This window comes from Merops nubicus, unplaced genomic scaffold (genome assembly GCF_000691845.1).
Source record: "Merops nubicus isolate BGI_N331 unplaced genomic scaffold, ASM69184v1 scaffold50363, whole genome shotgun sequence".
Classification (NCBI taxonomy): Eukaryota; Metazoa; Chordata; class Aves; order Coraciiformes; family Meropidae; genus Merops; species Merops nubicus.
The window spans coordinates 21,300-35,958 of NW_008601914.1; the positions used below are offsets into that span (position 1 = coordinate 21,300).

Consider the following 14,659-nt stretch of genomic DNA (forward strand, 5'->3'; position numbering starts at 1 on the left):
GCTATAATGACTTCTTAAGAACTGCTGACAGGTTTTATCAGTGATTTTATAACTTAAATAATCTACAATACAGTTAATGACAAGCAAGGTAGCCATAAACATGTATATATGAAGTCAGAAATGCAATTCTATAAGGACTAAGTTATAGAGCACTGCATGTACACAAGGCCTTCTTCATTCAAAAAATAATAACCGTCTGTTCAACTGATGTGGAAAATTGAACACAACAGCAACTGAACTCTTCACTTAAAACCAAGATAAAGTGTATTGGCTCTAAGTAATGTTTTGTGACAAACTATGCCAGCCTGTTAGAAATGCAATTCAACTTTTTATTCCCATGGCTGAGGGGAAAAAAAGCCTACCTCTTGTGCTCAAAGTAACTTACAAAGAGCTATTTCCACATGCATGCGTTTCCTCACCTACTACTAAAAAAAGCACCTACTTTTTGAACAGTGTAATTAAGAAAATATGCAATACTTGAAAAAGTAAGTTAAATGTGCATTCCCAAATGCGACTTATTTATTCTGATTGTGTATAGACTTTACCTATCCCCTAAAACCAGAAATAGTTTCATTCCAGGATCTTAAAATGTCTAGAATGAATACAATGAACAAGCTCACTTCATTTTTGATCAATGTATATAAATGGACAAGGCACACGCTTCATACTTATACCAAAAGATCAAACAATCTAACTGCATTATAACCTCCTTCCTGCTACACACCCAACATCCTCCAGGGCCTTAAGTCTGAAAAGCACTTTGCAGAAGTGCTATCAAAAGAGTGCCACAGCTTAGTCTTCTGCAAATTGGGAGGGATTCCAAATCCACAAAGATAGTAGCGATTTCCTAATCCTTAAATAATGAACTAACTACATATCCTTTTCTCATTCACGGTAACCCTTATAGCTCCTCATACATATCTTTTGAAATGTAATTACACATCATTGTCTGTGCCTAAAAATCAAGCACACACATCTGAAGAACTGCAGACAAACTGACTGACCAAGCTGACTACCTGAAACCTAGCCAGAAGTTACACTTGAAGACCAGAGGGCAATCGAGGCAGGCAGATCTCCATTATAATAAAGATTTCATCATTCGTTCTTCTCTCACATCCAGAGGAATACAGGTATAGCCAAAGCAAATAATGTCACTGCCAGCTTAGGAAGACATTCTATTTTGCTAATCTATGTTTAAGAGCTAATATTAAGGGAAGACTGAATTGTGTTAACTATGGTAAGTTTCTCAGACCCATAGGAAACAGGTTCTTACAAAAGCTGTTTATAAGATACTTAAATCTTATACTCTTGCCCCCTGCAGGCTTAAGTATCAGGAATTTTCTTTTGTCATTGCTAATATGACAAAATACAGGAATGTTCACATCTCAAGGGCAATTAATACCATCTCCTCACTACTATTCATACTTCTAAACCTTCAGCTTCCAATTACCACATTTCATCTCCAGAAGAAACTTTTCATGGCATATGCGAGAAATTCACCAAATTCTCATTTCCAGTAGAAGCTGCTTATTCTAAGGCTAAAAGCTTAAATCTTGCTAAGCATCTAGCACAAGTCAGCTGACATGAACAATTCAAGCACTCTCCTGGATATAGGATGAGGTAAGGGCTTAAAAAATCAAAGGAAATAAGGTTAATTGATAGCAGACCTATTACTCTTTTATGTGGAGGGACTAGTAAATGCTACCAGAGGCCAAACTGGAAAAGTCTAAGAAAAAACATTCACATAGGTTTCAGATTTTTGATCATTACTAAAATAGCGGTGGAAATACACAAGTGTGATTTGTTGTTCAATGCGCTGACCTTTTTGAGATATCTCTTAAAAAAATATACTTAAATATTTTAGATGTCCTGCAATCAACTACTAAAAGAATACATACACACACTACGAAAAAATAGTGGTGGACAAAAGGAGGAAAATTTCCAAAATATTTTTATAGAGATTACATAAGATGAATTAAAAGAATTTTCACTCAAAGTCAATGTTTAGGGACTTTTTGCTACTTCAGATGAAGATGAGTGAATCTGTGTCTTTAAATATCTATGTAACTGCCTACTTTAGATATTAGAAATATTAACTCCTTCATTTTAGTGTTTTAGCACAGGAAATGACTGTGAACTCCCAAGCACCATAATGAATGACTTGGACCACCACATAAAAACACAGCAGCTTAATGCTGAAGTGAAAAAAAAAAAAAAATCAGATCCTCTTTTTTGCATAGAAAATTTTGTTGCTAGCATCATGCATTAGAAAAGTGTCATAAAATCATGCACAAGAAATCTTAGCTGTGCTACACACCACGTGTATATAACTCACACAACGACACACTGCATCTGCCAGCTCTCTTCTCACAGTGTAATTGAGTTGCTCAAGCCAAAAACCATCTCCCAGAAACACATGCTTTGTAATCACTAGTTAAGTATTTAAAATTTCTATAGTAAACAAGACAAACTTATCAAGCAAGACACATGACAGCATTCTTTTTGCACAGAAGTATTTCTAGCAATAGATTTACAAGGGAGCATGGACACACTGGAACAATTGGGTTTTACTACCATTCCTACAGATAACATGGCCAATATCGATGACCGGCTATTGGCAAGTTATCAGGTGGTAATAAATATGCATGTAGGGAATGAATATTTGAACTGAGCACATTATTGAAGAACTAACAAGAAAGCGAAGGTGAAAAAGGCTTAAGAAGTTACTATGTTTCAGTTCCGTGAACTCCAGCAGTTACTACTAAGTGGACTGCACAGCACCAAGAACTTAATGACAAACTGAAGTAGGTGCTCAGGAACAGACGTACATCCTGGAAAACTGCCACAGAAAATACCAGTAGGCAAGGCTATTAAGCACAAATTCACTATTCAGCAATTTATGCCTCTGCATATTTTCTTTTAACATCACACAAATAGCCATTTAATGTACTTGTAACGATTTTCCTTTGTGTAAGTATTCTGTAGAGCTTTTAGCGTTTAAGGTGCTTCATACATTAATGTATGCAGCATTACTAATTAATAATGTGTATTAAACATTGATTAATAATTTTTAAATTAGACAATATGAGTATGAGGGCCAGATAAAAGTCCTTTTGTTGCACATAATTAGAGTCTAACATGGTCAGAAACAAACACACAACTACCATGCCAGAAATGGCGTGCATTTGGAATCAAACCAAAGCCACTGGGATGAAAAGTGAAGTATTCTGGGAAGCAGAAATTAACTGAAAGTACCAAAAAGTCTCCAGTTGTGACAAACTATTATTTTAACAACCCTCTTCATCAAACACAGCACGCACATAGCAGCAGTTGATACAAAAACAAACCTCTGCAGTAAGAGTCCAGCTTTACTGAAAGCTCTATTTAAATATGAACTCAGACTTTTACAGGTTTTATAAACAATAAACCAGATATATGGAATAGGTTTATACTTGATCTACAGTCAATATAACTAGGAACAGAAAACAAACAAGACTACAGTGGTGCTGTGATAAACTGTTACATTCCAAATTAATTGGAAAAAAATTAACCTTGACAGAATGCAAAATCTTAGAGAAGGGGAAAGGAAAGGTAACTGAAATAAAGCTATCAGGGCATGGAAAAGTCTCCCACTGAAAAAGTGATACTTCCTTTGCATAAATTTTTTTAACTTGTAATCATATTAAGTGTAAAAAGCTATTATTTAAATAGAAAAATCAGTAATTCATTCCTAGACATCAAATGCATTTTAGCTTTGGAAGAACCCTAAGAAAATGGTGAAAATAAAATTCAAAACCAGTAAGAATGAGAAAAAAAAACCAATTCTGTGTTATGTATAATTAACTGTGCATTCGCAAGAGAAACTGGCATGGATAACTAATGTGTTATTTCTGTTTTCATATAAAGAGCAGCAAAAGATTCTAAGAGAATAAACAGATTATTCCCCCCTTCCCTTTGTAAACTGCAGGGACTTCTGGCTAAGGTAACTCCTTGTAAGAGTAAAGTGCTCAACAAAAGCTGGATCAGAAGACCAGCAGTAAATAAGTGCCTGTATTTCCTTCCTAGAAAATACGGTGGCAAACCTGTGTGTAATGACTGGCCTTGTTCATGACACAAACTAGCTGTTGACAGACAAGAACTTCAATGTGCTGTGGATTTGCCTGTACTCTGCAAGGATGACAAATATAACTGCAAGGGTAAAGAACATGATGTGTCTCCCCATCCTATTAAGACCACATTTAACAGGAAAAAAAACAGTACGAAGTGGAACACAGAATGCTTCTAGGAGAATTAAGCAATTAACTCACACAGGCTGAAATGAACGGAAGGTTCACATGAGAGGAAAAAACAGAGGAGCTTACATTTATATAGGATCTTACCAGTGAACCTCAGTACATTTAAAAAAATTAAGGCCCATCAACCCTGTTAAATCCTATCTTCCACTGACTTGCACAGAAGACTGACCATTCCTCCAGCACGTCAGAATTTTGTGATTTCCATTTAAACATTCAAGGACCTTAACAATGACCTCAAGACTACAGCAATTCAGTATAAAAAAAAAAAAATCTGAAAAATCAAAACACCAGTATAGGATGAAGAAACAATACTGTTTTCTATACCATTGCACCCCTTCCCATCCAATGTTTTCCAAAGAAAAATGGTAGAGATGCAACCTGTCTGTCTTTCTTCAGTTAGTATTGAACAACAAAAGCATTAAAAGTGAAAAAAACAAATATTCTTATACTTCATTCTGGATGTTTCTATGGCACTACTATTACTGCTTTGTCAACTTAAAGGACAGAAATGTTGCAGGCTAAGCAACCTATAGCAGAAAGACAGGTCTTTAGAATAAGAACTATACCTGAATGAGCCTCAAAGAAGAGAGTCTAGCTTCTGGATTTCAGCAATGAAACAGTAAAGAAGTGAACATGCATCAGGTATGTCAGAAAACTAATGGCTGATTAATAAAAAGATGAAAGACACATGAACAAAACCAAGTTAAAGCAACACAAACTATAATTACCTAGGTATAACACATAAAACAGCCACTTGCATTTCTAGCAAAACACAAAATCACAGTACATTACGATACACACACCCCAAACAAAATTAAAAGAGCAGGTCACACCATCATATGGTACAACTCAGACAACTAACTAGAAACTACAGGCTACGCATGCTAAAAAGCACCTTCTAGGAGCTTAGAGAAAGAGGAGCTTTTTCAAGTCAGAGCCTACCATGCTGACACTTTGGCCAGAGGAGCTGAATTTGCTTACCTCCTGTAAAAGATCTGCCTGTTCAATGGCTTTGAGAACATTTTTCTTGGAAGTCTCCTGAACCTCTCCTCCTAAAAGGAACTCATCCAGAATGAAATAGGCTTTTTCAAAATTGAAGATGATATCAAGTTCACATACCTAAAAAGAACATCAAGCATTACTACAAAGGGGGAGGGTACTATCTGTTGAGGTATATCCTCTCACAAAATCTAATTTGTTCACTGCTTCAGACTTCAGCAAATCAAATGTTAGCCTCAGACTGTAACCTTTTAAGAAAAGCAGCAACCACAACAAAAAAAATCAGTCCTTTGAGGAAAAAAAAAAAATTTAGCTGAACAGTTACAGTTATATCTTTGAAAAACATTCTCAGTGTTAAAAAGGGCTCAGTTTGAAACTGACACTATGACATGGCTCACCGTAACACAAGAGAGTATTCCTATAAAAGTTCTGTTCTTGCGTGTAGCATTCAAAGGCAAATCACACAATTTTACAGAAAAAAAATGTGAAAAAACAATTCAAATTTCTTATCCCGTGCATTTCCTAGTCAGAATAATTAGGAAGGCAGAAGGGTGAGCAGTAGTTTTTCTAGGAGTGCTGATGTACATTACTACAGTTGTTTGCATTTGCTGTCTGGGTGAGCAGATGTCTGTCTCCTCTTCCCTCACCCCCTCCTGTTAGTTCACAACCAACTGCCTCCTTGGGCAGCAGATGTAAGAAGTGCTCACACACCAGAGCAGTGCCAGGGAGAAGAAAGCTGGGCACCTAGACAGAGAGCCAAGTACATGATTTTCTGACCTCAAGTGAGACTACTACAAAATGAAATAAATACAAGCTGCTAACAAGAGATTAATAACAGTTCTTCTCACAAAGTTACAATTTAATTTTGTATTGTAACAGTCATGTAGGCAACCGTTGGTTTAGTTTGGCCAAGGAAGCAACATGTGTTAGATGCACCTTTTCAACAGCTAGTTAATTGTTTCTTAAGAGTACTGTGGGCATAACATAAAATGACTTGGTCTAAAAACACTGTGAATCTATAAAAAAGCTAAAAAGAAATTAGTAACTCACACTGCCAAAATACTTGTCAAGAAGTTCTACATAGCGGTGAATTATTTCCAGAGTTATTAGTTCATTGTCCTGATCTTCAATGGCACAGCAGAAATAGAGGCTTGCGTATCTGTAACAGCAAAACAATCCTGATGTTAGCATAAGAACATGGGCAAAATGAACACACTTGAGACGTATGACATTCTCAGTAGTCCTCCATGCTCAAGCTTAGCATACGGTTACTCTAAATCAACAGCCATGCAAGTTGTACCAAAGAATGGCTGCAAGATGAGCAGACATACATGGGTACAAAAGGGATCTGCCTCCCCGAGTCAAGCAAGGCTTCAGCCTTTACCATCCTTCAGCTGACAGAATTAAATTAGCCCAAAACATGGCTGGAAAAGGAAACTTATTTGATTTTTTTTTGCCTCCTGCCGAAGTTCTGAGGCAAGATATTTTCTCTGCTATCGATAACATCCAAACACTAGTATACTAATGAAAAGATTCAATCTTAAATTATTATCACACAAGCTACACACAGAGATATTAAAATCTATAGAAAATGCCCTGGGAAAGAAACTGAATTTGCAGTTAGGATTTGGTTTTTACAGAGAACTTAACAAATACCTCCAAAACTAACACTAAATGTCATACACCCCAACTGCTATTAAGTCAACAACTCAACCACTACCAACTGCCCTCGCATCAGACTAATAAGAAGCCATCCACTAGTTTTTAGCAACCCACTTCCACCTTGGAAGACAGCAAATATTTTACTTCAGGTATGATCTTGAGTTCTACTTTAACAAGACTATCGCGTTCAACCTGTGCTCTACCATCCACTTGCCAAGTCATGTTTAAAAAAGCAGATGCAAAACCAAAAAAAAAAATGAAAGCTGAAAAACCATTGTTTTTTCTCAAGTGCCAAAACCATATGCTGTGCAGACACAGGAGGCACAAATGCCATTTCAAGGAACACCTGTTGTAACTGCTAATTTACAGGAACCAGAAACAGCCTTTGTTTGTCTGTCTAGAGGGGAAAACTGGCCACATTAAGCCATCTGAGTAGCCAGCTCCATTGAAAAAGAAGTCATTCAAGTTTAAGATGCATTTGTTTCCCACACACAAAACCACTTTTAAACATTACCCATATTTTATCAGTTGAGACTGTGTAAGCCCTCAAAGAAACTGTCAGGGGTTTTGACTACAAGTCCTGCAAAAAAAAAAAATATTGGTCTCTAGTGTGTTCAAATTTGTCTCCCAGTCACTCATCTATCATCATTTAAGACCTGAAAGGCCACCCCCCACACACTTTGCTCTATCTTCATCATGAACTACTGAATCAGAATAACTTTTATTCAAAAGTTTTAAACTATTATAAAAAAAAAACGCTGCCTAAGATTTCTTTCCATCCTACCACAAAACATAACAGGGTGGTAATGAAGATTTCTCCATTGAAGCACTTAACACTTTAATTCCCTTGCTTTTTCATCTCTTCACCATGGTGACCTGTCAGCTCATCAGAAATCCTGTCTGAGCACAGTTCTTTTGATTTTACACTGCTGTGTTTGTGCCTCACTAATTTTTCAAGTACATGTAGTCACTGCAGTAGCTTGCGAGATTCAATGTGTATAAAGTATCTTTTAGACAAAGCTATTTTAAAAAGTATTGGAAAGTGATACTATAAAGAAAAAAATGTGTTTCCGGCCTACTGAGGAATTTATAAGTCATACTCCATGTTATCATATTCCACTGTACAAGAAAAGAGCTTTTGAACATTAGTTGACATTTACACTAATTACCAGCGCTCAGGCCAAATCCATCTAAACAAAGCCTTCTTCATATTCAGATGAGCAGCACTGATTATGATCAAGTGTACTTAAACTGCTCCCTTACCGTGCTTAAACACAAATTGAATCACACCAGCAGACCTTATCAAATCAAATTTGACTCAAATATTTGAAATTTATCCACCTGGGACAGTCCTTCCACGCCTATTACACAGCAGCCTTCTGATGCACAGTACTATTTTATTTATAGCCACAAAAAAGAGGCGGGGGGGAGAGGGGAAGGGAAAGGAGAGAGAGGGAGAGGCTACCTAACATAAAATACTTTCCTCAGAAAGTGCTCCGCTCTCAGCAGCCTCATTTAAAAGAAAATGTAACATAACTTTGGAAAGAATTTATTTGGCAGCTAGTGAGCAGACTAGACATTCAACCTCTGTCAGCTGTAGTTTTGGAGAAAAAGTACTGAGAAAAACTAGTCAGCGGACATCTACACATAAAATGGAGGCCTGAGTATCAATTATTATATGCAGAAAATATTTTTTAAAGTATTGTTTTTAAGTAGCAACAGTGACTAATGGTTCACTACTCAAAAGAAAAAATGCAGATTCAATAAGCCTACATGGTAAATAGTTGGAGAGTATAAAAGTCAGACATCATTCCAAAGGGCATGAGCATACTGCAAAGGTATACCTTTCTTCAGACCCAAATTCTCAAAGGCAACAGTTTATTGTATTTATTTTTATTTTTTTTTCTCTGCAGGCCATGGCTTCAGGAAAGTGTCCACATATAGTATAATGCAGATAAACTAGACGAGTTGCCAAGTATAAAAGCTTACATGGAGTGTGTCCATACAAAGACCAGTAGATCACTGTACTTGGGCTGAAAGACACGTCTGAAAGACAGAACTCTGTCTTTCATATGCACCCAATGAAAGGGGAAATCCTGATAGCAAAGTGTGCCACATCACAAAAAAGCAATGCAGTGCACTAAGAAAAATTCTGTCCTTTTTATTCCTATTGTAATTGTGATTTTTTTTTTCCTCAGTCGGTCTTATTAACAGAATCTTCAAATCCAGCTCAGATGCTTCCACTCATTTAGGGAAATATTTTATGGTAGACATGCTCCACTTGTCAGAAAGGGGACCAAAACCAGCTTGAAAAAAAAAGGTGTAAAAATGTAACAGATAATAAAAGAACAAGAAACCCACCAGGGGTATAAATAGTTACACAATTTCCTGCCTTTAGACAGATGACCTTTAGGGTATTTTTCTGATAATGTGTGTGAAGCACTCAAGAACCTCACACTCAACAGTTGCAAAAATTCAGAAGTGGGAAGCCTCACAAGGGGCAGGCAATGCTTCAGCAGAGTTCTCTGCTACTACTTTACTCGCAGCCAGGTTCAGTAATTCTGGTGGGAAATCAGGTCACTGCAGGCAGAGGATAACTTGCAAATCCTACCAGTTCAGTGGCATTCTCCTGCTAGGTGAGAGAACACCTGCTTTAAGTCATCCCTGGAAATTTGTCACCAGGGGTGCAAGCAAGCCATAAGTCTGTCAGCATCTTAATCTCTTTGCATGTAGATCCTAATGGCACAAATTTAAAGCTTACAGAGTTTGGCAGAAGCAGAGCTGAACTGCAAATGGCAACCAAGCTGCCTCTAAGAGGCAGACAGGTGCGTAAGGGAGCACCTACAGTTTCATGATAACTGGACCACTAAAGTTGTGCTTGTTAAAAGATTCTTCTTGCTCCTCAAAACCTTACACATTTCCTTAGTAAAACAAGAAGATATCAGACTCTAGGACAGGCAGATCAGCCACTAATCAGTCAAGAATACAGTCATCAACAACAATGACACTATTGAAGTTAAGCATTTCTTTTACAGTTTCTCATTTTGGAAAGGAACAAAAGCTTGGTAGTGGTCACCCTGTACAAAGATGCTGAGGTCCTCCTAGTGCCACATGAACTAGAATCCTGTGTGAAGAGGACCTGATCTACAATCACTGCATTCAGTAGGTTTTTCCAGAGCCACCAAATCAACACCGTCATAACATTGTAACAGGTACAGCTGGCAGCTAAGATGCACATAAAGAACGACAGGGACCAGGTCAACTGCTCTGCATGTAGCACTAGCCACACAATTGCACCTGAGGTTCACCACACTTCAAACTGAGAGACACACCCCTTCCAGAATGGGCTCTTTCATTATTCCTTCCAGTGGGAGAAAAGTAAAAAAAGTTTTAAAACTTATTTTTCCATAGGTCTTTAACATAACCTATGATTATGTTTATTTTATGTTAAAGACGATTGCCACAACATTAAGGGCAGCACAAGCTGTGCTAGTTTTACAACTTCATCCCACTAATAGAGTTCCAAACTGACACTGAAGCAGAGCCACAATCCTTACTGAAATTACCAACCAGCAATAACCAAGTCCCATGATCTCAGTTAATCAAATTCTAACAAAGTAGAATTTACATAAAAATCAGTTATTCTGCAATTTGATTTTGACTCTAACATACTACACAATGAAAATAACTCACACAACTCATGCAAGACACTAAAACAGTGAACACCTGAGAACTTCAAAGAAAAAATATCACATCGTAAGTTCATATTTAGGAAAATTAGAAATTAACACATTTCTTTGACACAAGGGGAAAGCTGCATGAACTTCTACCCTATATGCTCTGATATCACAGTTTTCAAAATCACAAAAAAGTGAACAGTGTTCATTAATTATGTTTGCTAGGTTTCTAATCAGCTGTCTGCAGAAAGCTCCCTCTCTATTTTCATCAAGTGCAATTGTTAGCTTCCCACATTTATTTCTTTTTTTCTAGCAAGTCACTTCAAATCCCTCTTTGTCTCTTGAAGTTATAAGGTCACATCCTTTTTCAATCTTCTGGTGTCTACCAGCCTGTGGGACTTTTTCCAATCATCACACCGTAATTAAAGGTGATGAGTACCAACTAGAATGAGAAATCTTCCAAACCAGCTACAGAACACACACACTCATGAACCATGTCAAAAGCAGAGCAACTTTCCATCTGTGTTCTGTAAGAAAAAAATAAGGCAGCAGTAACTGACCCTATTTTGCAACCATTATCAATGCTACATGTATGAAACCAAGGAAAATAAAACTTAGTCATAGGCATTCAGATGGATTTTAAAACACTTTATCTTCTTGAAGTTTCATTCAGAAAGCATCCTGTAAGGATGAAATGCTACAGAGCTAAGGAGGCTAACCAAAATAGTCCAGCTTTCCTGATAAATTTTAAACATCAGAAGGCAGCAAAGCTACTGGCTTGCCAGTTTTTGCATTTGAGTTCATTCTGTTCCTGCAAAAAGATACATCAATGAGACCCTTGAGTACACTTCTAATAATGCCAATTGTTCTTTGAGTTGCAGTATCTAGGTCAATTCTCTTACGTGTTGACAGTAAATACACTCTAAAAACAAGAACAGCACATCCATTTCAGCAATTTAAGACTCTTCATAGCAATATGCACATGCAAAATGTACAACAGCACTATGCACATATTTTTATAGCTTATACTGAAAGCACTTGCACCAGGAGATTCAGATCCTTCCCACTAATAGGACAGAGAAGAACATATTTTAGTAAAAAGGCTCAAGAACCTTCTGTCCATGAGCAAATTGGGAGCACTTTTGGCAGTTTCACAAACCACACAGAGTTCCTAGAGGCTCCCTTCTCCTATAGCCACTCACCTTTCAGAAAGCATCAGACTTTGTCTATTATGGTTATCTTCTTGGGATTATCTACTTTTCAGCTGTAACAGGTCTTCTTCAAAGAAATCAAGCTAGTTGGAACTCATCACCTTTGATTATGGTGTGATGACTGGAAGAAGTCTCACAAACCTAAAAGCTGTTAATATTATCAGATATCAGAATTTAAATTATCACCTCCTATACCCAGTCCTTCAGTGATGTTTTAGCCTACAAAACCTGCCAAAAAAGCAGAACGATTTGAGATGTTCATTAGCTTGATACAAGCTAATCTGAAGCAAGATTTCATAGACTGTGCCAGACTGATTTGCAGTGAAATAAGATACTGCAGTCACCGATGCACACCAGCAGTCTAGCAGATGGACTGCAGTCTACACCCAGCCCAAAATGTTCTACATATATCTCCCAGCAAATTTCTTCATTCTCCATGACCACAGGACTCAGAGCACACTATCAAGATGCATGAACACCACAACTTCCAGCTACTCAGTCATACCAAATTTTCTACCAGTTCCCTAGACAAAAAAAGGACATGACAAGTAGTTGTTACCAGCAATAAACAGGGAGAGGGAGAGCAGCTGCATGGCATCAGCTCACCACCAGCACAGCTATTGCTGGTCAAGAGTGGCCAAGGAAGGGAACAGAGTGGCCTACTCGTGCCTAATTTTTCTGATCTAGTCCCTTTAAGCACAGCCTTACGTATTGTTCCTCCCCCTTGGGTTAAAAGAATTGCATGCATTAGACAGGACGGTAACATTCATGTCCATGACCTTACATGCACGGACAAATATATGGAACCAGGTCTTACAACATCTAAACCTTCTGGATTCTACCCATTTTGTACACTGAAAAAGAGTTACAAATTCTACTTCAGCTTCAGTTCTCTCTGTCCTACCTACAGAAAGGATACAACAATATTTCTAGTAGGGCACAAGTCATTTACCATCTCAAAGAGAAAATAAGAATGTAGAAACTTCCTGAAGTTTTTAACTAGGTTCCAGCTGTAGCTGGAAGAGATTCAGTCTACCAAATCAGGATGAGGATTACTGCTAGTTCTGAAGAAATTACACTCACAGCGCTACACTGTGATACATTCTAAAGATCAGCATGCAGCTAGAAAGGGCTTGCCAAATGCTCCTAGAAAGTTAGGGGACAACTCAGAAACTGAGCTATTGCACAGACAATTATAGAGTGCTTCCACCAAAAGAAAGCTAGCCATGATTTCCTCAATTAGGATAAATGCCTTTTTGAATTCATAGCAAAAATAATAAAAACAGGAAAAAGAAAAATTATTTCCTTATTTCTATGAGCCTTTAAAAGCAAGTTACATTTTCAGGTGCTTTATGAAGTTACTGTCTGAGGTAAATTTATTAAAAAATTTGTTTTCATTTATCACCTATCAAATCTTAGTTGCTTTATATTTGTATGCATTTATGTACTGTGTGAATCCAAACACAGAACCAAGAACCACCACTCTTTATGAAAGTAGAGAGAAGTCTTTTTCCTCAGCATATTTCTAAACGCATGAGTGATTTTCCACACATGAATGATTCTTACTTGGTTATCAAATTAGATTGAAGGGAGAAGTCAGTCTTCTCCATAACCAGCAGAGGGAAGGAAAAAAAAACAACAACAACAAACAAGCAACAACAGAAAAATCAACCTGTGTTATTCTCTTGCTACTTATTACAGCGCTTTGTGATGTATGGCAATTAGGAGGTTAGTGAGACAGAACAACCTTTTGTAGACAATCTTCAGGTCTCTCCATTCCAGGAAGCTGCACATTTTTGGTTTGCGGGCTAACACTGTTTGAACAAGTTCCCTTGTGATTTTCTTCTTTTCTTTGTCAGATAATGGGACATACCACTTCTGGAGTCTCAGTTTCCCCTGGCGACTAAAAAGCAACATAAACTGCATCTGTTGAATTAGAAGGAGAAACAAGAAAAAAAAAAGTATTAATCGCAGTCTCTTGGTTCTAAAAAGATTTCTGTGAGGAAAACCAAACAGGAAGAAAGATAGCCATCCAACACTAACAACATCGTGTATTTCTACAGCGGTTGCAGATGTTACACAAGATTTGGAAGTATCAACAATACAAAGGATTCCACTTAGCAGTCAGTCAAAGCCAGCAGAAAGCATACACAAGTTTCAGAAATGGATATTAGAACCACCAGGTAGCGACTGAATGCACCCAAATTTCAGACAAACCTTGTCCAGTACTGGTATGATTACATTTGCTTTTACTACAGAAAATGACAAAAAACACAGAGCAGCGGTCTCATCAAATACCCAAACTCGTTTTCAATTCATTGGATTAGAACCTTACAGCAGGAGCAATTTGCACTTAAGCTCTTTCTGAAAAGCGTCAGAATACTTTAAAAGGCATTAAGTCTCCCAGCGGAGAGTCCTACGGCACAGCAAAGCCCAGTCTTTTCTCACATTACACAAAAGGACCAGAGATTAAGTGCTTTCCCTGCGGTCCTATGTTCCATGTCTCGCTTCCTCCGAAGGAGTGATGTGGCAATTGTATTTTAAGAGGAACTTGTCGGCTGTGTTTGCTCCCAGCTGTAACACTAAGGAAACGGTTTTTCTGCTTTTTACTCTTTTTTTTCCCTTTTTACTCAAAGTTGTACTGGGCTGTGGAAGTTTCCCAGGCAATACGACAGACGTGAAACAGTAAAAGCCCAGCCTAGTCCCGGCTGACAAGTCCGACCAGAGACAGTACAGACGAGAGGCGGCAGCGGCGACGGTTCCGAAGCCCGGCGGTGCCGGGGCGCTCCCCCCGCTCCGGGGGGCAGCCCTCCTA

At 37.8% G+C, this 14,659-nt stretch overlaps 1 protein-coding gene across 2 annotated transcripts in view; it reads right to left on the reverse strand.

The window, feature by feature from the left end:
* The window catches only part of AP1S2 (adaptor-related protein complex 1, sigma 2 subunit), a 28,877-nt gene extending 15,095 nt beyond the window's left edge, over nucleotides 1–13,782 (reverse strand). Inside the window, exons 1-3 of one of the 2 annotated variants that reach the window (XM_008938140.1) lie at nucleotides 13,592–13,771; nucleotides 6,345–6,453; nucleotides 5,277–5,414 (exon numbers count right to left, since the gene is read on the reverse strand). In XM_008938140.1, coding sequence (XP_008936388.1) covers nucleotides 5,277–5,414; nucleotides 6,345–6,453; nucleotides 13,592–13,770 — 426 coding nt within the window. In that variant the 5' untranslated portion in view covers nucleotide 13,771. Of the gene's footprint in view, nucleotides 1–5,276; nucleotides 5,415–6,344; nucleotides 6,454–13,591 lie in introns of both variants that reach the window. The other variant, XM_008938141.1, reaches the window with a different exon arrangement.
* Nucleotides 13,783–14,659: the final 877 nt, after the last annotated feature.